Below are 23946 nucleotides of genomic sequence, written 5' to 3'. Positions count from 1 at the left end.
TTTTTGCACATCTACTCATTAAAAATATTTTAGTCATTTTAATTTGAAACCATTAATTTTTAAACGGCGTTAGATGGTGTGGGTACGTATGCAAAAATAAGAGTAAAAAAAGGGTAAAATAGCAAAATCAGTGTTTATAAGGATATACATGCAAATATCAATTTTGGAAGGATATTCATGTAAAATTCAATATTTAGGAGGATATTCATTCAAAAAAACCCTATAATTTATAACATAATTGGCTATATAAGGCATACCTATATTTCAAAACTGAAAAAGATAATAGAATAATAAAATTATTTTTTTGAAAATAAATAAGAAAAAGAAGGTGATGTCCAATGATGGTTTTTTTTTGGTAATCTAGATCTAGATCTAGATCTGGGGAGGGGGTTTTGGTTGGTGAGTGGGTGGGTGAGGTGGGGGCCGGAATGCTTTAGAAACCTTGGACGCAGCCAATAGGGGAAGACGCCGGGGGATGATGTTCTTCTGCACTGCAACCCACGCAACGTGATCTACAAATCTCGGAACGGGAGGCGTAGCATTGCCGATAGAGAGGATGATGTTTGGGTGGACGAGGAGACCTCTGAATTCCGTCTCTTTTATATTGATGAAAGTGCGACGTTAACAGAAAACGATGTGAAAGGAAGAAGCAGAGGTCTACGAGTGGAAGGGAGGGAAGGAGGCAAGAGGTGGTAGTGGAATGGGGGGAAGGGAAAGAGGGACGGCTGGCGAGGAGGGAATCACAGGCGGCTTATCGCCATCTTGGACCTCAGAAAGATGGAAGGAGGTAAAATATATTATATAATGTGGCATAATATAGGGTGTGGACGAAATCCTGAACGGCCCGAATTAATCCCTCCCATTTTTAAGCAACATAAGAAGGAGCCCCTCCTATCTTTACAGAATATATTATTATTAGAAAAATGTCACATGCTGTTCTACTCAAATGCAACGCAATGGTGGCAAACAATAACATGAGTAACTTCAACCATACTAGCATGTAGCAAATCATTCCCTACAACCAATTTAAGAAAATCAGGACAGTACAACTAACATGGTACTTGATGGTGTTCTGCCATAGATTTTTTTTTTTTTTCCACTAAAACAGATGATTTATATAATTTTAGTACAGATACATCCAAAAAGATTAGAAAACAATAAATCACGGAGCGCTCTAAGCAACTCTCTCTATCCAACCCATAGGCCATAGGGCCATCCAGTCCGCGGCCCTGTTTGCCTCTCTGAACATGTGATTGGCCTAAAAGGCCACGTCACTACTGATCATAAGTCAGATATCCCAAAACAAGGGGTGGCACCAGGCCCTCCAATGTTTCAAAAATATACCGCAATCTATAAAGTGGAGTTGCTCTGAGTTTGATTAGCACCAGGTTTTTGAAACAGGTTTCTATCAATTCAGTTACATTTGGCTGTTGGGGCAAAAAAGGAGGAAATAAGAAACGTAGATGCTCATGTAAAATTTATAATAACGCATGCATTTCTTTCCATGACAGCCAGTTATGAGAGAAGATCGTGGAAAGCTACAAACAAGTTGGACAGCCCTATTTGACTTAGAATTCTTGAGGTTATCTGTGAACTCCACATGTTATATCTGGTCCTAACTTGACATCTGCAATTACAGATTTCTTTACGCTTCATAAGTATGTGCTGATGGAAATTTGAGCATAGCATTGCATACATCGACAGCAGTGCCTGAAATAATATGAACTACAATCCTACTTTACTGAGATGAGAGGGAGAAATACTTGACAGGTGCTAGCGTTCTTCAGTATATAGGATGGCAAATATGAGTCATGACTAGATTTAACAGTTTTTAACTGATGAGAGAAACAATCTCTAAATTCAACGACTGTAAGAAACTGCAACAAAATTATAGCTAAACCTAACAATCAAGGAATTCCAGGTGCAATGGAAGAAAATTCCTAACTAGTCGTGAAAATTGTATAAGATGAGCAATGAAAAGTAGAAACAAGATTAGGATCATGAAGCAAGAAGAAAAGGGCAATGCTTGGTCATGCCAATGCTTGACATGATTGTATGAAAGTGAATGATAAGCAGAAATAACCACAATCTCATGATGAAATTGGCTAATTTCATAATTCGGAAACCTGTCATCTACTCTATTATTCTAGTCTCTCGGATGATATAGAACAAGGAACAATGAGAAACTTTACATTGCTAGACATGTAAGGCCGGGCCCCTCTGGCCCAGCCTATGGATGAACCAGGCTTAGTCCAAGCCTAACTCAGAGATAGAAAAAAAAAAAGAGAGAGAGAATGGGAACAAAATTCCCCTCTCTGAGTTAGAATAGGAGGCTGACTTCGGCTCCTCTTCGACTCCATCAAAGGATAGGAAATTCTAGCCATCATATCTATTTAAGCAAACCCTACCCCTCCTTCAAGCCTCACCGTTGATCACCCCAAGTTCACCGATGGTAAACCTAGTAGAAGATTCTAAACAGTTGGTTTTCACTATATGATTTTTATTTTAATATTATATTTAGTCCTATAGGGGAACAATCTTCTAGAGAGGAGAACATCGGGCAAGGTTTTTGACATCATTGTTCTTAAATCAAGGTGTGGATTAAGTTGAGTTTGTCATAAGTAGAGGTAAAAAATTTAAAACATTAAAAAACTATTTTACGCATCGATAATTTTACTGTGTGTGATTTATGATAAATGCTCATTATATACTTATCTATTAAGCATATATAGCTTTTTTATGAATTTATGCATCATATATTAATGATCATGATTTGTGTGAACTTTGATACTTGTGTGCATCAAATTTCGTAAGATAATATTATCTTGAGTTATATTTACATAACAAGCATATAATTGAATTATATATCTTAGTAATGAATTGTAGTACTCTAAACTAGCCACATTGTTGATGCCTCACTATAGGCTAGAAATATAGTACTTGTTAATAACCTACTACGAGCGTCTGATTTATTAGTTAGGTAGCTGATTTTCTAATACTATTTGAATCTTTATAATTGAGTAAACTTATGATTAAATTCTATGATTGATTTAGTTATGTTGGTGCTATTGAAAATTTTGTTCAACCTATAAGCATCGTGTGATTTTTAGCGCATCGCTCTAGAATTCATACCGCCCTATGAACTCACGTCATGTGCCCTGCACAGGGACGTGCAAAAGAGATGAAAATATCATAAACTCTGAAACTACTCCAACGACGATTTCAGGCAGAGTAAAGCCATTTATTTTTGCCACTGCGACTTTGACATCGCATCGACATCCCCAAATTTCAGCGAGTACAAGTTAAGTGCTTGGCAGCAGAACAGAATTTGGAAATGACGCTGACCCATTATTTGGAGCGCCCTTCAGATTCAGAATAGCAGCGACCAAGTTGTATACCTCGACATTCTTAAACGATGGAATTTTTCGACCCCTTTCAAATCGCGGTCCACGAGCTACGAATATGGTCCTCATTGAAAACAATGAGTTGTCGTATCCATGAGCTCCTCCACATTCATAGAATTCCGATGTTCTGTTCTGTACGACGGTGTACGCCTCGCCCAAGATCCCAATGATTGGTGGAATCCTCGAACTCGCAGAATAATGGAGCCTTTCAGGTAAATCCTCCTTGAGAAACATTCTCAGATACTGCCCTTTCTCGACCTTCCCTGAACTCAACCCTTCGTTCATTTTGGCCACCACCTCGGACGAAGAAACCTCGGCCGGAGGTCGGATCGACAGCAATGGGCTGTAGGACAGTACCCAACTCTCTGGAATTTGAACCCATGGAGCCAAATCATCCAGAAAGATGGTCTTTTCCCGGCAGGTGCCGACCATTCCGTGATCGCCAAGGAGAATCATAGTGACATCGTCAAAGATCCCTCTTTTTTCGAGGCCGGCGATCAATCTTCCGACCATTCGATCGACTCGAGCTACTCCCCTGGTGACCTCCGGATCGTCAGGGCCAAATTCGTGGCCCTGGAGATCAGGTTCCTCGAAATAGAGCATCATGAGTGCAGGGATCTCATCGCCAGGGAGATCGAAGTACCCCAAAATAGTATCAACTCGTTGCTCGAACGGCACCGAGCTGTTGTATTTTGGGCAGAATTTAGGAGGGCAGGTCCAGGGGCCTTTGATTACCTCGGAGCCAGGCCAGAAGTAGGTGGCTGCGGCGAAGCCCTGGCCGGCGGCGGTCTGCCAGAGGGGCTCCCCGAGCCACCAGTGGGGCTCGTGGCTCGCGGTGCTGAACCAGTCGCCGGTGTCCGGGTCGGGGAAGTAGTTGTTGATGATGCCGTGGTAGGGCGGGTAGAGGCCGGTGGCGATGGAGTAGTGGTTGGGGAAGGTGAGGGAGGGGAAGACCGGGATGAGGCCCTCCTCCGCCTCGGTGCCGCCGGCGATGAGGCGGCGGATGCTGGGGGTCTGGGTCTTGAACTGGTACCCGAAGCGGAAGCCGTCGGCGGAGATGATGATGACGACGGGGTGGGAGAGCTTGGCCAGGGGCCGGGCGGTGGGGGCGGAGGCGGAGCGGTAGCGGGCGGCGGAGGCGACGGCGACGCCGAGGAGGGCGAGGAGGACGAGACAGGAGCAGAAGAGGGTGGTGCAGTATCTCCTGGGCTGCCAAGTGGAACGAAGGAGAGGTTTCGAGGGGTCTTCTCTCAGATGTGAAGTGGAGGAAGGGGAACCCATCACGTTCAGCTCTCTCACACTCTCTAAAGGCCACAACTAAAGAGTCACGAGGAGAAGTCCCTCCCCCTTTGGCTCCTTTTAAGCTTTCCTTGCTCTGATGCAACGGCAAAGCGGAAAAAGATAAAAAAGAAAAGGTGGAGATTTTTTGAGAAGAAGAAAAGGTGGGACACCTGGAAATTATTTAAAGCTATAAATTTCGGAAGTGGTTGCCACGTAGCTTTCTTCCTCGCTTTCTTTCTCTTTCTTTCTTTTTTTTTTTTTGATTTTTTAGTGACAATAGGCAATAGTATTCCACCTAAATAGTAGACACACGTGATAAGTTACTGAGTTTAATTTTTTTTAAATAACTAAAGTAGCACTAATGTAGTGTTGAATGCACGCAGTTTGAGCTTTGAACGGTTGGGGGGGGGGGGGAGTGTCAGGGAGAGACATGGAGAGGAAATGTATCCAAACATAAGCTCAAATTGAAAAACGAGCATGGTTTTGGTTTTTCTTCGAGTTAGGCCATGTTGATGGCTCTATGAACCAGTTTCATTTTGTTTCTGTGTGGCTGCCTAGAAGGTCCATTGGAAGAGAGCATGCATGGAATGGTTGGGAAGCACTCGTAGCATGGTTTCTTCTTAGGATTTGTTTGGTTCACCAAACAAAACAAAAAAAAATATGGTCGACAGAAAAATTTAAAAAAAAACTTTTTATTTGATTGGTTTATTGAAAAAAGAAAAATATAAAAATAGCATTTTTATAATAATAAAATTCTCATATTTTATAAAAATGAAAAAAAATCATAAGAAACATGAAAAAGCTACTTTTCCACCGATTAAAAATTGATATTTTTTTAATTAAAAGTATAATAAATATTTCAGATAACGTACTCAAGAAGATAGATGTTTAATCAAACATAAGCTCTTCTGAAATGTATTATTCTTTTATGGCCAACTAAATATGTTAAAACTATTTTTTCAGGCATCATATTTCTAGTTCGGTGAGAAAAATTTTTTCTTGTGAACTAAAGAATTTTTTTTTTTTTTGCTATTGAGGAGGCGTCCCAGATTTGGTAAGGATCTCGTTATTTAAAATTAGAGAGAGTCCCGCGCATGCAACTATTTGTGACTGTGTATACAGGACAATGTTTTATCTTTTTCTCCCTGTTCTCGTGCAAGCAAGGAATATCGCCGTTATTATCGCAATTTTTTATAGACGCATGTGCCATGTGCAGACTAATTAAATGGATTAGGTTACTAGTAGCCTTATGCGTCCATAAAAATTTCTGCCATATGCCCGTGATACATCCATCCATGATCCATACTTTCGATGAACCAACCCCTAATATATTACTGAAATCTACACCCCTTTTCATGGGCATGTCTAAATTCCACATGCTCTTATGGATATGAGATTCATATGCACTAGCTTCCATGATTTAATGAATAATTGGATACGAATACCGATACTCATAACAAAAGGATGGAATAGTCAAAGTTTATGTAACATGTTCCTGAGAAAAGAATCGAATGGAATTGATCTCCTTTGAATCAACAACTCAACTATCCATTGAGTCGATAACCAATAGATCACGCAGCCACACGTGCCCCTATCGAAAAAAAAAAAAGGTGTTAGGGAATTCGCATGGAGCGCCATAGACTCTGATTCCAAATGTCTTGGCACGAAGCAAAATTTTTTTGTTTAATCATCGTTGATTAAATTTTATCATTGAATACCCTTAGGTATATGCTGGGATGTAATTAGTTTTTGCACCAGGATAGGTGGTTTATCGTAGGCTTTAGTATTTGTTTAGATGATTGCGCTGAAAATTCTATTGACTTTATGAATTGAACCAATACAACCAGCAAGATCTTAGAATTATAGGCTGGGCTAGTCTATGTTATAAATATTCGGCTTGAAACCCTACGATCTTACTGATTATACCGATCCAATCCACGAATTAAGATATTTAATTTAATTATCCAAACATACTCTTTATATCTATTTTATTCTAATGGTTCATGAAAATCACATTATGAGAATGGATCGTTGTGCAGTGGTTGCATAAAGCATTATTCTTTCTCATTTTCCTTTCATAAAAATAAAAGAGAGTGAATATGAATCCTCTTGTCCAAGGCCACACTTAACTATCAAGTGGGGCTGTGCAAACGCGCATGCACGTTGGGCTGCTATGATAATAATGAGACCCTCTTTTTTTATTGTAAAATGCTGAAAACGCGCTCCTCACTTCTGATAAGGATTCAAATTCTCGTGTTTTAAAACGTGACTAGCTATAGAGAGACAGCATGAGATGATGAGAGCGACAATTGGGTCAGTCAAATAAATAATTAATATTTGAATTTGGGCGGGTGAATTGAGTTGAAATTTTTTGTGTCGATCGCATTACTTAACGTGATCTATCGGGAGGTTCCATGAGTACTGATAATTAGTTGGGTGTCAAGTGGGTGTGATAAGCAAGTACTCGTAACATTTTCTCATCAAAGGAAACTAGTAGAATTGGTAGCTCTTGATTGGCAGCACAACCAATCCCTCATCTTGCCGAGTCCAGGGTTAGAGCCAAGACCAACCACAGATTCTTTGACACCCACTCTATGTCTCTATCAAGGTATGTTGTTGTGTGTATGCATACTTGGATAGCTGCCACGTTGCTCATATCGGAGAAGGAGAGCATTAGAGGCTTTGATAAATGATTAGATAAATAAACCATGAGGGACCCTGCTGCGATGCGTCCTTAAAACTCGCAGGCCAAGCTAAGCGCTGATTATGATAACAATGATGGCTAAGTTAGGTACTACTATGAAATAAAAGGACAAAATATTACCTGATATATTCAAATATGTTGTAACCCTAGTTGAAGGACATTTTTGGTAGAGGACAATGGCTTCCCTTTTTTTTCTTTATCTAGTAGAGACCTTTTAAAAGAAGAAATTATTAGTTGGGCCATGTCTACCACGGTCTACCCGAAGGACATTTTTAGTAGAGGACAATGGCTTCCCTTCTCTCCTTTTCCAGTAGAGACCTTTTAACAAAAGAAATTATTAGTTGGATCTGGTCTACCACGGTCTACTAGCTCAATGGTAGACTCGTCCAATGATTGACCACTATATCATCCATTCTACCCCTTCAGCCAATGCTCATTTCCCCTTCCTTTCTCCAAACCTCAAGCCCAACCCTTACCTAAACCTAATCCTAAACTCCCTCCCCCCAGTCCTCCTCCTCCTCCTCCCCCATCGCCACCTCCACCACCGCCACCACCACCTCTTTGGGTGGTTGGCCGCTTCTCTCTTGAGGGTGAGTGGTGCCTTCTCCAATGCATCCGCCATCCTGCTCACTTTTGAAGAACTTTTTGATAAAGGAGAGGGTGGTGGTGTCCTTGGGTGGATCTACTGGGCCAGCATGAAGCAAGCGCCCAAGTCTTCTAGAGCTCGTTGATGGCCTCAGGGATATAATCCGAAGAGGGCAAGTATATCCTTGGTAGAGGAGGGGGTAGCAGTAGCAAAGATGAAGGCAAAAGAAAGGGAGGAGAGGAGGGAGCTACAGAAGAGGAGAGCCAATGGGTATGTGGGGGAGACTTTGAAGAGCTTGGTGGCGAGTGAGAGGAGGGTGGAGGAGGTGGCGGCAGCGGTGAAGGAGGAGGACGCCATTCAAAACAAGAAGAGAGGGAAAAGGGGAGGCTAGGGTTGTTAACGAGCCAACTCGAGCCGAGCCCAAGCCTCCTCGGGTTCGGCTCAGCTCGTTTCACAAAATCCCAGGCTTGGGCTCAGGCTCGGTATTGAGCCCTATATTGGGCTCGAGCTCGGGTTTGCTTGGCACAGCCCGGCTCGGATTTGAGCTCGTAAAGCTCGTTTGCCCAAGTCCGAGCCCGAGCGCGAGACCGAGCCCGAGCCCACCGAATCTCCATCCCCATCCCCGACTTCGAGCTCGGTTCGTTGTCGGAGAGAAGAACGAAGAAAAGAAAGAAAGAAAGAAAGAAAGAAAGAAGAGAAGAAGAAGAGAAGAAAGAAGGAAGAAAGAAAGAAAGAAACAAGAAAAGAGAAGAAAGGACTCACCGGTTCGTCATCGTGTGCGGCGGCTGCCGGCTTCGCCGGCACGAGCGTCGGCTGCAGGCACGCGCCGCGGGCTCGGTCGTGGGCGTCGCCGGCCGTGGCCCGACCCTCCCGTGCGAGGGACTCCTCCCTTGATTCACCGGTGGAGGAAGGCTTCTCCTCCCCTCCTCTGTCGTCGGTGGAGGAGTTGACAAAGAGAAGAAAAGAAAGGGGGAGAAACGGAGAAGAAAGAGGGGCCTCGCTGGTGCTGGAAGGTTCTGGAGAAATCGAGAAGAAAGGAGAAGAAAAGAAAAAGAAAGAGGAGGAGGAGGAAATGGGTTAACAAGTTGGTTTCGGGTTAACGGGTTGAGTCCGAACCCAAACCAATCCAAACCGATTTAAAGAAATTAAATGGATTTGGGTTAGCTCGGGTTGAGTCTGATCTAAATCCAACTGGGTTCAATTATATTGCGATTTAAATTGATTAAGCCAAATAAAATTTAATTAGGTTGAATCCAAGTTTAATTGGGACCCAATTAAATTGTTAATTGGACTGAGCCCTCATTTGGGCTCGCTTGGGCTCCTGAGCTGAGCCCGAGCAGCTTGGCCCGTTAATAGCCTTAGAGGAGGCAAAGGACACTAATAAATCCAATCAGAATCTAGCAGAGAAGAGGGCTTAGGAGGATGCCAATGGCATATAGAAGAATGGAGGGGCTACTCGGCGAGGGAAATAGAGAGGCGAGCATGGGTTCCCTCCTTTTTTTTTCTTTCTTTAATAGGATATGTGGTGCTTTTGATTTGCCAGATCTACTGCTGAGCTGGTAGACCCAATTCAATTAATAATTTCTCCTTGAAAAGGGCACTAATCACAAAAAGAGGTTGTTGTGGTTCAAATTTGGCCCGAGAGTGACCACGCCGGTAGAGTCGAGGGAGCCGCCGTAGGTTGGAAGGAGAAGACGGGAGCCACCTCCAGCGCGACGGCCGTGGACCTACACAAAGCCTCACCGATGTTTCCGGTGAGGGCCCTCCGATGATCAAGTTAGAGTGGGGTAAATTTGGTTCAACCAAAAGTCTCTTAGAAGTTACCTAACCGAGCTATTTATAGTCTCGGTGGAGTGGCCTAGGTGGCAGAGGTACTATCAGCCCTCATCATGAGGGGACGTGGCTCTGAGCCGGATGGCGCGCATCTTAGACTGGCTGGTGATGTGCAGTACTATCCGTTCTTAAGAACGGTAGGATGTTGACAGTCATGGCAAGGTATGGCCGGAGTAGTCAAGGTGCCGTCTGACTGTTGAAGGTCGGTTATAGAGACGTGACGCGGTAGTATTGTAAAGTATGGCCACGTAGATGGACGTAAGCGCGCACATGGGTGCAGTCGTTGGCGAGGCCGAGCTCGTTAAAAGGTCGTGTCATGCGTTTGACGAGGTCGGTTTGACGAGTGCTGGGAATAGCTCGACTTTCCGAGTTCCGAGGCATGCTCGGTGGAGCGCCCCGAGCTTGAGGGTCGGGGTGTACTATTGAGATAGGCACCCCGAGCTTGGTCGGGGCGGGTCGGCGAATACTGGAGGCACCCCAAACTTGGTCGTAGGAGTTGGCGAATATCTAAAGTTAGTGGAGCTTTCGGCGGAGTCCCGAAGTCGAGCTGACTTTGGGTCGAAGTGTGGATTCAACTAGTTGGTGTTGACGTTTATTGGGCTGAAATCGAGTGGCTTTTTAGTTGTGGGCCGGACGATCCATTTTACCCCCCATCATTTGCCCCCCACTTCCGAGGTCGAGCCATCTTTTAGCTCGGGCGAAGGGAGTAGCCGGATTTATGATCGCTCGGCCTTTGGCTAGACAATTATGTAGATATGTGTACCGAACTAGGTATGCATGTCAAGGGTCGATCTCTTCTGGTCGCACCTTGTGAAGCAAGCTTGGGCAGATTAGGTCGCCACGTCAGCTGAAGAGGAAGGGGCTACTAGAGTTCCTTTAATGCCTTGCGTGCATGCTTCCTTTTGAAGCGTCGTTGGGTGGAACGCAAGGGGCCTCATCAATGCCCACCTTTCAAAAGTGCCCGCCATGATGACCGGCCTTTAGTATGACAGTCTGGGGGATGATTTGCTATAACGACCCCGGAGGTTGCCGCGTGGCGAAATCTGATCGCCCCGTCGTTTCGGAAAGTCGATCAGAGCCGTTGAAGCAGGCTATATAAAGCCTTGAGAGGGAGACCTCTAGGATCCCTATTTTTCTTCTTTTCTTTACCTACCGTCTTTTCTTTTTCGGACCTTTTGAAGATTCATGGAGCATTCCGGAGTTTCCCGGCGATCCTTCCGGCGATTTTTCTCCATCTCTTTTCTTCGGTGAGTCCTTAGGTGGGTGTTCTCACCCCTTGTTGGTCGCTCGGAGGGGCTTTTGTTTCTTTATTTTCTTTTTTTCTTTGCTGTGGGCGAGGAAATGGGGTCACCCTCGAGGGCCCTTTTGCTTAGCATGGGCCCATCTCAAGCTCGGGTTTCTTCGTCGTCAGAGGAAGCCGAGCTTGATGGGGGCCTTGACCCGTATGGGCTTAGCTCACTCATGGTTGGGGAAGAGCTGTCCCAGATTCGGGCGCAGTTTTTTGTTCCCTCGGGGTTCACCTTGGAACTCCCTAAGCCTGGGGCTCAGGTTGACGTTCCTCCTGAGGGTCGGATCGAGGTGTACATGGATACACTCCGAGCGAGATTGAGGTTCCCCCTTGCATGGGTTCGTGAACGAGCTCCTGGCGGCTTACTACTTAGTCCCAGTGCAGCTCACCCCGAACTCATGGAGGATGATAGAGGGCTTCCTCGTCCTGTGCCTTGCACATAGCCTACTTCCCTTGGTTAATGTCTTCCGGAGGTGCTTCATGTTGAAAGCTAACTCCGTAGGCAAAGGGTAGTGGTATTTTTCTCCTCGGGGAGGCCACTCACTCTTCTGAGGTGCGCCTTCCTCCATTCACGGGTGGAAGCGCAAGTTCTTTTTTATTTCCTCCGAGCAGCCGTGGGGGTTTGAGTTGGCCTGAGATACGCTGCAGGTTACCGTTAATAACAGGCTGCCCAAGTTGTCGCAACTCGAGCAGGCAACCTTAGATATGCTGCTCGATTTAGAGGAGACTCCAGGACTCCCTGACTTGCTCACTGAGGAGGTCCTGGTAAACATCGGCTTAAGCTCGGCCCATCCTAGGGGTAAGGGCAAAACATTTACTTTGCTTCTTTCTTTTTCTCTTTTTATTGTTGAATTCTGATAGAATTTTGTTTGCCAGAAATTGTAGGGATGCGCCTTGATTCTAAGATTTTAATGGCCAAATACCGCAACAAGGCGGTAGCCTCTGATGGAGCTCGGCCTAAGCTGAAGAAGAAAGCCCGAGCTGCTTCGAGATCCGGCGCCGAGAGACGCCGGCTCGGGATCGTTATTGCTGAACCTGCTCGGCCTGAGCCCGAGCAGGTTACTCCACTCGGAGTGAGGCCACCTCCGCAGGTGGCGGAGAAGAGCGTAGGAAAGCGGGCGTTCACGTCACCCGCCTTATATTGGGCTTGGGCTCGGGCTTGCTTGGCATAGCCCGACTCGGGTTTGAGCTCGTTTGCCCGAGCTCGAGCGCGGGGCCGAGCCCGAGCCTGCCCCATCTCCATCCCCATCCCCATCCTCGACTCCGAGCTCGAAGGAAAGAAAGAAAGAAAGAAAGAAAAGAAGATGACGAGAAGAAAGAAGGAAAGAAAGAAAAAAAAGAAGAAGAGAAGAAAGAAGGAAAGAAAGAAAGAAAGAAGAAGAGAAGAAAGAAGAAAGAACTCACTGGTTCGTCGTCGCGTGCAGTGGCCGCCGGCTTCGGCCACGAGCACCGCCGGCACGAGCGTCGGCCGCAGGCACACGCCGTGGGCGCCGCCGGGCGTGGCCCGACCCTCCTGTGCGAGGGACTCCTCCCCTGATTCGTCGGTGGAGGAGGGCTTCTCCTCCCCTCCTATGTCGCCGGTGAAGGAGTTAACAAAGAGAAGAAAAGAAAGGGGGAGAAACGGAGAAGAAAGAGGGGCCTCGCTGGTGCTGGAAGGTTCTGGAGAAACCGAGAAGAAAGGAGAAGAAAAGAAAAAGAAAGAGGAGGAGGGAATGGGTTAACAGGTTGGGTTCGGGTTAACGGGTTGAGTCTGAACCCAAACCAATCCAATCCAATTTAAAGAAATTAAATAGATTTCGGTTAGCTCGGGTTGGGTCTGATCTAAATCCAACTGGGTTCAATTAGATTGGGATTTAAATTGATTAAGCCAAATAAAATTTAATTGGGTTGAGTCCAAGTTTAATTGGGACCCAATTAAATTGTTAATTAGACCGAGCCCTCGTTTGGGCTCGTAAGCTGCTTGGGCTCGGGTTTAAACGGGCCTCATTTGGGCTTGAGCTCGGGCTCGTTTGACTAACGAGCCGAGTCCGAGCCAGGCTTTTACCGAACCAGGCCCGAGCAGCTCGGCCCGTTGACAGTCCTAGGGGAGGCAAAGGACACTAATAAATTCTATCAGAATCGGGCAGAGAAGAGGGCTTAGGAGGATGCCAATGGTATATAGAAGAATGGAGGGGCTACTCGGCGAGGGGAACAGAGAGGCGAGCATGGGTTCCCTCCTTTTTTTTTTTTCTTTCTTTAATAGGATATGTGGTGCTTTTTGATTCGCCAGATCTACTGCTGAGCTGGTAGACCCAATTCAATTAATAATTTCTCCTTAAAAAGGGCACTAATCACAAAAAGAGGTAATTTCCCATGATGTAGGTTATGAGGAACATGTTATAGAGAGATTATTGGTTGGATCGTGTCCATCGCTAAACTGGTGGGCCAATTCAACTAGAAAGCAACACAATCAAACATGGACAAAAAAAAAAACGGAGGATAAAAAGAAAACGGAGGCTGTGTACTTGGCAATGAAAAATTTCACTTTGATATGTATAGATCTATATAGTTTACCTGCAGTCCTGCACCAACTGACTTGCCTGTCCCCATCCTTTCCGGATCCAAATCAGGTTACAAGAAAGGGCCCCCAGCTCTCTCCCGTTCCAGCCGTTCGATTCACATCACATATCTTATCTCGCATTATTTTTTCAAAACATCAGTTACTTCGAATTCGTTTCCGAGTGCGGTTCCCATGGGGGCTAAAGGGCTCAAAGTTCTACCCTGCAGTTAAACTGCAAGGGAGCAGCAGCGTTTTCTCAATCCCATGTCTCGGCTTCTGGGTTCAACGACTACCGCCGTCCCCGTCCCCGTCCCCCACCCCCATATACACGCTCCCTCTTATAACTTTTAATTGCACCCACATTTCAACAGCCACACCGCCAGGCCACATTCAGGGAAGGCTTCATCCCCCGCTATCTTCTTCTACCCCTTCGTCCATAGAACGAGTCACAAGCCGGGAGGAAGTCTCCCTGCTCCCTCCTCCAGATCCGAAGAGGGGACGGTCGCCGAGAGGTGCGACGGCGCCACCTGGTCGCAAATGGGGGAGAAGGTCCTGAAGACGTCGGACTCTAGGGTTTTGGGATGCATCCCCGCGCCCCCCTGGAGCCGGCCCCGATGGCGGTGGAGCCCCTTCCATCTCCTCCTCCGCTCCCCCTCCGCCATCTCCTTCCTCCTCGGCTCCCTCCTCGCGGCCGGCCTCGTCGGAATCGCCTTCTTTTCGCTCGTCGTCTCCTCCTTCCGCCGCCCCAATTCGGCCGCCGCTGGCTGCCGCCCCGACAGCGAGGGCTCATGGTCCATCGGCGTTTACTACGGGAAGAGCCCCTTCTCGCTCTCCCCCATCGAATTGGTAGGGTTTTCTTTTGTTTCCCCAAATTCAAGCTGTTTGTATCGCGGATCGAATGGTTATTAGCATGATTTTTTTCGAGGTAGCAGGAGAATAGGAGCAACGGGAACAGCTCGGCGTGGCCGGTTGCGAATCCGGTGCTTACTTGTGCGTCCGCCTCAAATGCCGGTTACCCGAGCAATTTCCTCGCCGACCCGTTCCTCTATATTCAGGTGGGTGTTGGTGATAATTCTTTGCTTTTCTTCTATATCGAATGAGAGCTGTGGTTTTGATTTCTTTAACATTCAAGTTGTTAAAAAGATTTGTGGGCTTTGGCCTTTTCATTGGACGCTTTGAAAATCGTAATTTATTTCAACTTGGAAGGTTTGGAATTTACAAATGTGAAGTAGAAATGTTACTGATGTTTTTCAGGTGGAGGAGATGGGCTGTAAGTCTCTTGTAAATGTAGTTTACTGAGATCAGATATCTTTTTCAACTGTCAGTTCTGTTGACTAGGTTGTATGTTGAAGTATACGAATCAAAGTTTGAAGATTCTTTCATACAAGGCTAAATGTAGCCTCAAAATTGACATCCCTTGGTATATAAGCAGGCAATTCTCATTTTTCTAGGCTTAGCTTCCAACTGTCTTAGTTAGGCTTTAATTAGGGTTGTTACATTTCAACACAGCCATATGCCTATGAGTAGCCTTTCCTTGAAGTTAAAAAACATCATGTTGGAGTTAGCAGCTAGTGAGCTGTGATTGTCAGGCCGCATTTTGTAAACGCTTGCCTAAATTTGTAGATGAGAAGTCTTTTGGAAGCATGGAGTATGGAACGGAATGGTACAAAAATGTAACAACACCATAAATTATATGTAGCCAGTTGTGTATATTAGAAGTTTGTTGTTGGCAGACATTTGTTTAGTTTATCATGATTTCTTATGCATATTTTTAACACTCACTCTTAAGTTAATCTTTCTCTGTACCAATTTCATGACCGGGATGTCTTACTCAAACACATGCTCTTAGGGTGGTTGCTTATGTTTATTTGTACTGGTTGGATGTTTCCTTTTTATATTCTTTCCTAGCCATTCATAATACTTGTTATCTGGTATCATGTACAATAAAGGAAATTCCTTATGGTATACGTCGTGGCAAGCAATGATATATGTAATCATATAGCATATTCAATGTGTCTGAACTTTGTTTCCTCATTCAATAGCCAGTTATTCCTATTCAGCTAAATATATTACTTCTCTTGTTTCTATTTTTCATTGCTGAATTATTTTAGGCTTGCATCCCATTTCTTATATATTGTTACCTTGAAAATTTAATTTGCGTTTTGTTATGGCTATGAAGCCTGAAGAATCTCTTCAGACTGATCCTGTTTTTTCTGCGAATCAGATACATACACTGCTCTTAATGTTTTTTTATGTAGGACATATTGCATATGCAACATTAATATTTGCTAATCGACATGTCCATATTGCATGATTGCATGCTCATTTGATATAATGCTTTTTTTCTCAGGACAGTACTCTCTACCTGTTCTTTGAGACAAAAAGTACTAGTACGATGAAAGGTGACATTGGTGTTGCAAGAAGTGTTGATCAAGGTGCCACATGGGAATTTCTGGGCATTGCTTTAGATGAGAAATGGCATTTGTCTTATCCATTTGTGTTCAGCTATGACCAACAAGTAAGTGGTAGCAGCCAATATGCTTAGATTCACGAAGTTGATGGTGAGAGTAGCTAACACATTTTCAGGATACAGTATTCCATCTTGTTATATCTCACTGTGCATGCTAACATTCAAAATTTCAATTTTATATTTCGTTCAGATCTATATGATGCCTGAAAGCAGTAAAAAGGGGGAGCTTCGACTTTATCGAGCAACAAGGTTTCCTCTCAAGTGGACTCTGGAGAAGGTGCTTATAAGGAAGCCACTAGTCGATGCCTCATTGATCCAATATGAGGGATGCTACTGGCTCTTTGCTTCGGATTTTAGCCGGTCTGGCACTGAGAAGAATGCAGAGCTTGAAATATGGTACAGTAGCTCACTGCTTGGTCCCTGGAAACAGCATCAAAGAAACCCTATATACAGAGGTGACAGAAGCTTGGGAGCTCGAAGTGGGGGAAGACCTTTTATATATGAAGGGTCTCTCTATCGCCTGGCCCAGGACTGTGGTGGGACCTATGGCCAAAGGATCAGAACTTACAAAGTTGAAAAGCTAAGCAAGGAAGAGTTCCGGGAGGTTCCTGTAAAGCTTGGGATTGAAGAGTCAAAGAAAGGTCGAAATGCTTGGAATGGTATCAGATACCATCAATTAGATGCACAGCAACTTCCATCGGGTGACTGGATTGCGGTAATGGATGGAGATCGTATTCCTTCAGGTGATACTACATGGCGATTTCTCCTTGGCTGCACATTTGTCCTGCTGCTCTTTTTATTGGTCATGTTGATGGGCTTTTTGGTTGGCGCCATGAACTTTATTGTTCCTCCAAGCTGTTGCATGACTTTAAGTAGGAGAAATGGGCCACCGTGGTTTTGGACTCGTCCACTGTTTAACTTGAAGGTACGAAAACGTTTGGGTGGCATGAAAAGAAATGGCTCTGCTTTCAGAGGGAGAGCATATACTAAAACATGCTCTGGCAAGCTGGTTCTCTGCCTCCTTGCTTTTGTAGGTGGGATTTTGGTCTGTATGGCTGTGCATTTTCTCTTTGGAGGGAATGGTGCTGGAGAGGCATACATGTACCAGGGACAATATTCACAGTTTACTATGCTTACAATGACTTATGAAGCCCGGCTTTGGAATTTGAAACTATATATCAAGCACTATTCTCGATGTGCATCTGTGAGAGAGATTGTTGTTGTGTGGAACAAGGGAGACCCTCCAAGCCCAGATGATTTTGATTCTGCTGTCCCTGTGAGGATACGGGTGGAAGAGCTCAATTCTCTCAACAACCGATTCAAGGTTGATCCTCTGATCAAGACTAGAGCTGTTCTTGAACTAGATGATGACATAATGATGACTTGTAATGACATAGAGAAAGGGTTTAGGGTCTGGAGAGAGCATCCTGAAAGAATTGTAGGCTTTTATCCACGACTGGTAGATGGCAGCCCTTTGGAATACAGAAATGAGAATTATGCTCGTGGGAAGAGAGGTTACAATGTTATACTTACTGGTGCTGCCTTCATGGACAGTGAATATGCTTTCAAGAGATACTGGAGTGAAGAAGCAAGAGGGGGAAGAGATTTTGTGGACAAGTCCTTCAATTGCGAGGACTTGCTGCTGAACTTCCTATATGCAAATGCAAGTTCTAAGAGGACTGTGGAGTATGTCCATCCAGCCTGGGCTATTGACACTTCTAAGCTGTCAACTGCTGCTATAAGCCGAAACACCCAAATGCACTACAAGAGTAGGACAAATTGCTTGTCAAATTTTTCCGAGATGTATGGTCCTCTTTCCCGACATAAATGGGAGTTTGGTAGTAGGAAAGATGGCTGGGATGTATAGGCTAATTTATTGAGGGTGGAAAATAGAGGGACAAAGCAAAGGCATCGTCGAAATTTTCATTTTTGGTCAAAGCAGTGGTTATTTTGAGAGTGTTTGATATGGAAACATGGGAAGTTTGCTGTATGCTTGGAGGGAAAGGTATGTCTAGAGGACTGCCAAGAAAAATGTACATTATTTGAGTTATTCTGAGATGAGCAGACTTACAGCTAACCAAGGGCAAGGTGGACTCAGCAAGAAATCGGAGTGCCACTCTGTAGTTACAAAAGGCTACCAGACTTCACAATAACGACAACAACAACAGTGAAAATATTTATGGGGCTGTAGAAATGAAGTAACCTGTTTACAAAAACAGCTGTTCATGAGTTGATTGGTTCCAAACTCACTCAATCGAGAAGTTGCTTGTAACACCTTATCCTTTATAATCACTGAGGATTATGTTAATATACTTGGATGCCCATTTTTGGCGAGTGTATGCTTCAACACTGTTTTTACAGCAATTGTTGCATGAACACGTTGTTATTGTTTTATTGTATTATAGTGCAGTGTGATTGGATTTTTTATATATGTGGTATCAGAAGCTCTCTGTTTCTTGAAGAGTCCAGTTCATGAAGTAAAATACTGGTAGATAATTTACACTTAAATTAATGTTCCATATTGAGGAAATTGAGCACTTGAATACCTGTGATCCAAATGTATGACTCAAACCTGGACCTAGTTTTCTCGCCCTTTTTCCAAGCGCAGGGCGTCACGGGGCAGATTGAATCAGTGTTACAGGTCAGAGGACCTTACTGTTGGCTCGTCTATTATAGCCAGTGATGCCCTGATAGGAACCAAGTAGGTGAATTAATTCTGTTGAATATCTGTGAGCTGGATAAAACTGCAAAGTTGATGTTAATTACAAGAGATTTTCCTTCGCTTTTCTTTTCCTTTTTTTTTTTTTCTGTCCCTTGGATATCTAGGAATGCTTATATTAGTTTATGGCTGCTTTGCAGGTTCTTTCCAGGCTCAGCTTCCATTGGTGTGAACAATAAGTTCTTCATGAAATCAGGAGATCTAGGTAGTTAACCAATTCCTTTCCCTTGCTTTACTAGACCTACTCTGTGAAAGTACTTTAAGCTGTTGCATCAGTGGTAAACCATCCTCATTAATCTCAGTCATAGAAGGTTTTGTCCAAGGCTATAAATAATGACTGTTATTACATTGTAACAGTCATTTTCCTACGGAAATGGAGATCATTATTTATCTTTATTTTACTGTTTATCTACTTAAGATAATATTTGTAATTTAAATCTCTACAGATAAGATGAGTTGCTGCAATATGATTTACGTGTGAAAAATGCTATACGAATAGGCATATGAGGGCATTATCTGAACTGCAATATGCTGCTTAGCTCAAGGTATGCATCCTATCTGACTTGAATTCTCTCTCTATCTATACATAGTGAGAGAAAAAAAAAAAAAAAGAGGACCATCTAATCATAAAAAATGGTGTTTGTGATGATATATGAACACGTATATTAGCGTTGAGAGAGTTCCAATATTTTATGTTTGTGGTCTCACTTTTTCATGCCCTACTTAAAGCATTAAATGCAGCTGTTTCAGAAACAGAGCGACCAAACTGGTGGAAAAGAGATGCAGGACCAAATATGATCCAACGTTATTTTGACAGAGGAATTTGTGCATGAATTAAGCCAAGCTAATGATAGGCTTGTTATTTCTGAATTTTATGGCACTCGGTGTGCTTCTTCTCAAGCCCTCCCCCCAAGAGGAGACTTCATATTCTTTTTTGCCATTTATCCACTATTCACTGCTCTAAATATGAATGGATTGCTATTATTGTGCTGTTATAAAGCAGATAGTTTGTTGTCTGAACTTCTTTTGCATGATTTTGTTTATCATACTCCAGGCACCGTAAAATGAAAACATCTTTTTAAGGTGTAATGGTATCCACTTTAGCTCATTCATTTCAATCCGAAGATTCTTCATCTGTTATATTGTGGGTGCATTTGGTTCATGGCTGAAATCGGAATGGGAATCGAAATGACCATACCTCAAGACGTTTTTGATTCGTGATCAGAATCAAAATTAGAATGGAATTTGAATACTAGAGGAGAGTAGAGATTAGAGCATTTTTACTCTCCCTGGGAAGGAATGAGAATGGGACTCCTCTCAATCAATTGGCTAGAATGGGAGCTATTCATTTCCATTTCTATTGTAGAGTCCAACTCTCTCCCAGCCAAATATGCTCTTTATTAATCGGTAAAACTTAGATTTTATTATAGACAATATATATTTGGGCATCTCAAGTTTTCCTAAGAACCAAGACTACCAGGCAGCCTAACATTGTAAAAATCACTAGGCGCTGGTATGTCAAAATAGGGCGGGATAGACTTTGAACATAATTTCTACCTACATAAGGAGTATAATTATGGGTCTCTACGACTCTAAGTCAGATATTTTTTCGGCATACATCTAGTGCCCGATCATTTGGCCTACTCATAACGTGTAGTGCAGGTAAAGGGTGAAACATGACTCTGATGATTGTTAAGAAACACATGAGAATGATATCAAACCATCTGGTTGGATGTTGTGAGGAGGGTTTTGGAGCAGTTCTTCTGTGCCAGATGGACTGAGTCGGAGAGCACGAGTGGTACTTCATGGGGGCCGGCCCCTGAGGAGCGGGTTTCTAGGGATGAGAATGAGGCCTTGATCAGACCAGTGTCGGATGCAGAGATTCGGGAAGCTCTCTAGTTCTTGGGTGAGGATAAAGCCCCAGGGCTGGATGGCTTTCCTCCACTTTTTTTCAGGAGGTATTGGCACATTGTCAGACGGGAGGTGCTTGCAGCGATCAGCAGTTCTTTGTATCTGCGTCGATGCTTGAGGAGTGGAGGCGGACCTTCATCACATTGATCCTGAAGAGACTAGACCTAGTGGAGTCGAGCCACTACCGATCGATCAGTCTATGCACTACATTGTATAAGGTGGTGGCGAAGGTATTGGTTCAGAGAGTGAGAAAGATCCTTCCTAGGATTATATGCCCAGAGCAGGGAGCCTTTATTGGTGGACGGTCTATCTCTGATAATGTCCTCATTGCTCACGAATTCATGACAGACCTGCAGAGGGCACCTCGGTGTAAGAGCCTGATGGGGGTCAAACTAGATATGGAGCGGGCTTACGATAGGATGCGATGGAATTTTGTGAGACAGTCTTTAGAGTTGCTTGGCTTTCACCCTTAGTGGATCAGGTGGATTCAGGGTTGTATTTTGTCCCCATCTTTTGCCCTCATAATTAATGGTTCCCCGTCGAGCTTTTTCGAGTCTTCGGTGGGTCTGAGGCAGGGGTGTCCCCTTTCTCCACATTGTTCATCATCTGTTCAGACTCTATGTCGCGGGCACTTCGACAGGCAGCTTTGACTCAGGAGGTAGAGGCCTACAAACCGGCGACAGGAGTGATCTATATTTCACATCTGCTCTTTGCGGATGATTGTTTACTTCTGGCACGTGTGAGAGGAGATCAGCACAATCCATCAGGAGGATCCTAGAGTGCTACTGTGGTGCGTCAGGTCAGCTGGTCAACCTGACGAAATCAACCATTTGCTTTAGCCCAAAGGTCGACCAGAGGGCGAAGGCCTCCATTCTGAGCATTCTGGGATTGGTGAGCAGGAGGGTATGCTTAGATACCTCGGGGTTCCGATTACAGGGAGGCGACTACGGAGGGGAGAGTGCACATCTATGGAGGCGAGCATTAGGCGCAGGCTGGAGAGTTGGCAGACTAGCGCCTTGTCGATAATGGGCAGAGTCACCCTTGTGAGGTCAGTGCTGAGTTCTATCCCAGTTTACTTGATGACTAACAAACTGGTACCTATTGCTGTACTTCGTGATTTGGAGAGGATGTTCAGGAGTTTTATCTGGGAGAGGCGTCGGGATAGAGGGGGCGTCCACCTTCTGGCCTGGGAGGCTATGTGTCAGCCGATTAGTTGGGGGGGGGGGCTTGGGGATCCACTCTCTTCTACAGCGCAGGGAGTTATTGGCCACCAGGTTGGCAGTCAGGTATATTCTGGAGCCGCGGAGCCTCTGGGTCTCCATACTGCGGGCGAAGTATGGGGATCCAGTCACCTCGGACGTATTCCGAGTGGGTCGGGCTTCGTCGTTTATCTGGAGGGAGATTTGTGCTCGTGCCTCGGGGGTGCTTCCGGCGATTAGATGGGAGGTTGGGGACGGGCAGGCTATCAGCATCCTAGAGGATAGGTGGTTTACGGAGGATACATTACGGGGCTGGCCCACCCCGATTGACCATGGATGGTTAGAGGGTCGCACAGTCAGTGACTTGTTTGTTCGAGGGGAGCGGAGATGGGATGTGGATCTTGTTAGGAGAGTCTTTGGTGAGCAGCTTGCGGAGCGAGTCCTTTCTGTGCCGATCCCAGTGGAGGAGGTGGAGGATAGGAGGGTATGGAGGCTGACTAGTCAGACGACAGTAGGTGTTCGAGATATACCGAGGATGAGTGGGGGATCGGCGGCTCGGCAGTTGGAGGGAGGCTGGATCTGGAGACTACGTGTTCATCCTCGCATCGCACTTTTTCTGTGGAAGGTAGCCTGGGGCTGCCTACCCACGAGGAGCGTTCTGGTGCGGCAGGGGGTGAGGGTCTCCTCAGCATGTGGAGCTTGTCCGGAGGTGAAGGAGACCATATACCATGTACTGATTGAGTGTCCACGGGCCAGTCAGGTATGAAGGAGTGCAGGGATTCAGTTTGTCCAGGGGCAGAGGTGGTCGTCCACTGAGAAGTTCCTGCTCTTTTTGGAGGAGTCGGCATCTGGTCCCGGACTGGAGGAGAGAGGCTCTTGGGCGGCCTACCTGGCCTACCACGTGTGGTTGGACAGGAACGCCCGGGTTTTTGATAGCAGCAGTATGCCCCCAAGAGTGGTGGTAGTCAGAGCTTTATTGCATGCTTCAGAGTTCACCACTACTGCTGAGATTTCACCCTCTGGCCTGGCTAGGGACATCTAGGGCCCCCCTCCTGCTCTTGTAGCACCCGGGTTTGTGTGCGTATCTTGGGTGCCCCCACCTCCTGGCTTCCTGAAAGTGAATTTTGATGGCAGTGTGGCGGACGATGGGAGATGCGGAGGTGCAGCTTTTGTCATCAGAGATCATGAGTCCAGATTAGTGGCGGCAGGAGGTCAGCGGATCTTCGATACCTCAGTGGTGTGTGCTGAGCTCAGAGCGGCCTGGGAGGGCATTTCCTTTGCCCTTCGGACCTTGGGTGTAGATCGGCTTATTCTTGAGGGCGACTCGGCTACGGTGATCGACTAGATCTGGGGCCGGGGACGTGCGGGGGAGGGTAGGCCACTGCTTCTCGATATTTGCAGACTGCTGCAGGTGTGTGTTGCCCATCAGGCCACACATACCTACAGAGAAGCGAATGGAGCAGCTGATTGGGTTGCCTCCTATGCAACCCACCACTCTGGTGGTTTTGTGTGGTTGGGGGGTGACAGATTGCCGGTTTCTTTTTCTACCTTGTTGTTTTCTGATTTTCTTGATCGTGTCCACACCCGTAGGGTGTGAACTGCCGTTATACAAAAAAAAACAAAAAAAGAAAAAAAATGGCAAAGCTAGAAGGATAATTGCATACCACAAAGAATTGGTTTTCTGCTCTTCCACTATCTATTTAAGCAAGTAGGTTTACTACTTGGAAGACTAAATGCCACATAAACATAACTTGCATGAAATTAATCTTAATTTCTAGTGTTTTTTTCACAAATACATCATCGTTCTCTTTAGAGATGATGCATGCATTGTGATAATAGATAAATGCTATTATATTTTCTTATATCTAGCCTTCAGAAGAAGGAAACTTGAAAAAGAAAAAAAGATCTACCAAGCTCTTTATATAAGTTGTAATTATTCTTCCATGTTCATCTCATTATTATCTTGAGCTATGTATTCTTGCACTTGATCAGTGCTTTTGATTTTAATCTGC

At 45.0% G+C, this 23946-nt stretch overlaps 1 protein-coding gene and 1 pseudogene across 3 annotated transcripts; one reads left to right on the top strand and one right to left on the bottom strand.

The window, feature by feature from the left end:
- Positions 1-3220: 3220 nt before the first annotated feature.
- On the bottom strand, positions 3221-4832 carry LOC103712859 (nucleotide pyrophosphatase/phosphodiesterase 1 pseudogene; annotated as a pseudogene). Its single transcript, XR_015972960.2, has one exon. The product of XR_015972960.2 is annotated as a nucleotide pyrophosphatase/phosphodiesterase 1 pseudogene (transcript).
- Positions 4833-13869: 9037 nt separating this feature from the next.
- On the top strand, positions 13870-18566 carry LOC103712860 (glucosamine inositolphosphorylceramide transferase 1-like). Of its 2 annotated transcripts, none has more exons than XM_088710355.2 (4): positions 13870-14481; positions 14568-14690; positions 15991-16153; positions 16296-18566. In XM_088710355.2, the coding sequence occupies exons 2-4, from the start codon at positions 14641-14643 to the stop codon at positions 17970-17972; spliced, it is 1890 nt and encodes a 629-aa protein (XP_088566481.1). In that variant the 5' UTR covers positions 13870-14481; positions 14568-14640; the 3' UTR covers positions 17973-18566. The 2 variants fall into 2 exon arrangements, with proteins under 2 accessions (XP_088566481.1, XP_088566478.1); XM_088710352.2 differs by having other exon boundaries at positions 15986-16153.
- Positions 18567-23946: the final 5380 nt, after the last annotated feature.

Source organism: Phoenix dactylifera, chromosome 1 (genome assembly GCF_051530095.1).
Source record: "Phoenix dactylifera cultivar Ajwa chromosome 1, Ajwa_hap1_PhDact_Kaust_v1.1, whole genome shotgun sequence".
NCBI lineage: Eukaryota > Viridiplantae > Streptophyta > Magnoliopsida > Arecales > Arecaceae > Phoenix > Phoenix dactylifera.
This window is presented reverse-complemented; position numbering and strand designations above follow the sequence as displayed.

Coding starts and splice junctions, on each gene's coding strand:
- LOC103712860 (XM_088710352.2), top strand. CDS start 14,173: ATGGGGGAGAAGGTCCTGAAGACGTCGGACTCTAGGGTTTTGGGATGC. Junction 14,482..14,567: donor CGCTCTCCCCCATCGAATTG/GTAGGGTTTTCT, acceptor TCGAGGTAGCAG/GAGAATAGGAGCAACGGGAA. Junction 14,691..15,985: donor ACCCGTTCCTCTATATTCAG/GTGGGTGTTGGT, acceptor TTTTTTTCTCAG/GACAGTACTCTCTACCTGTT.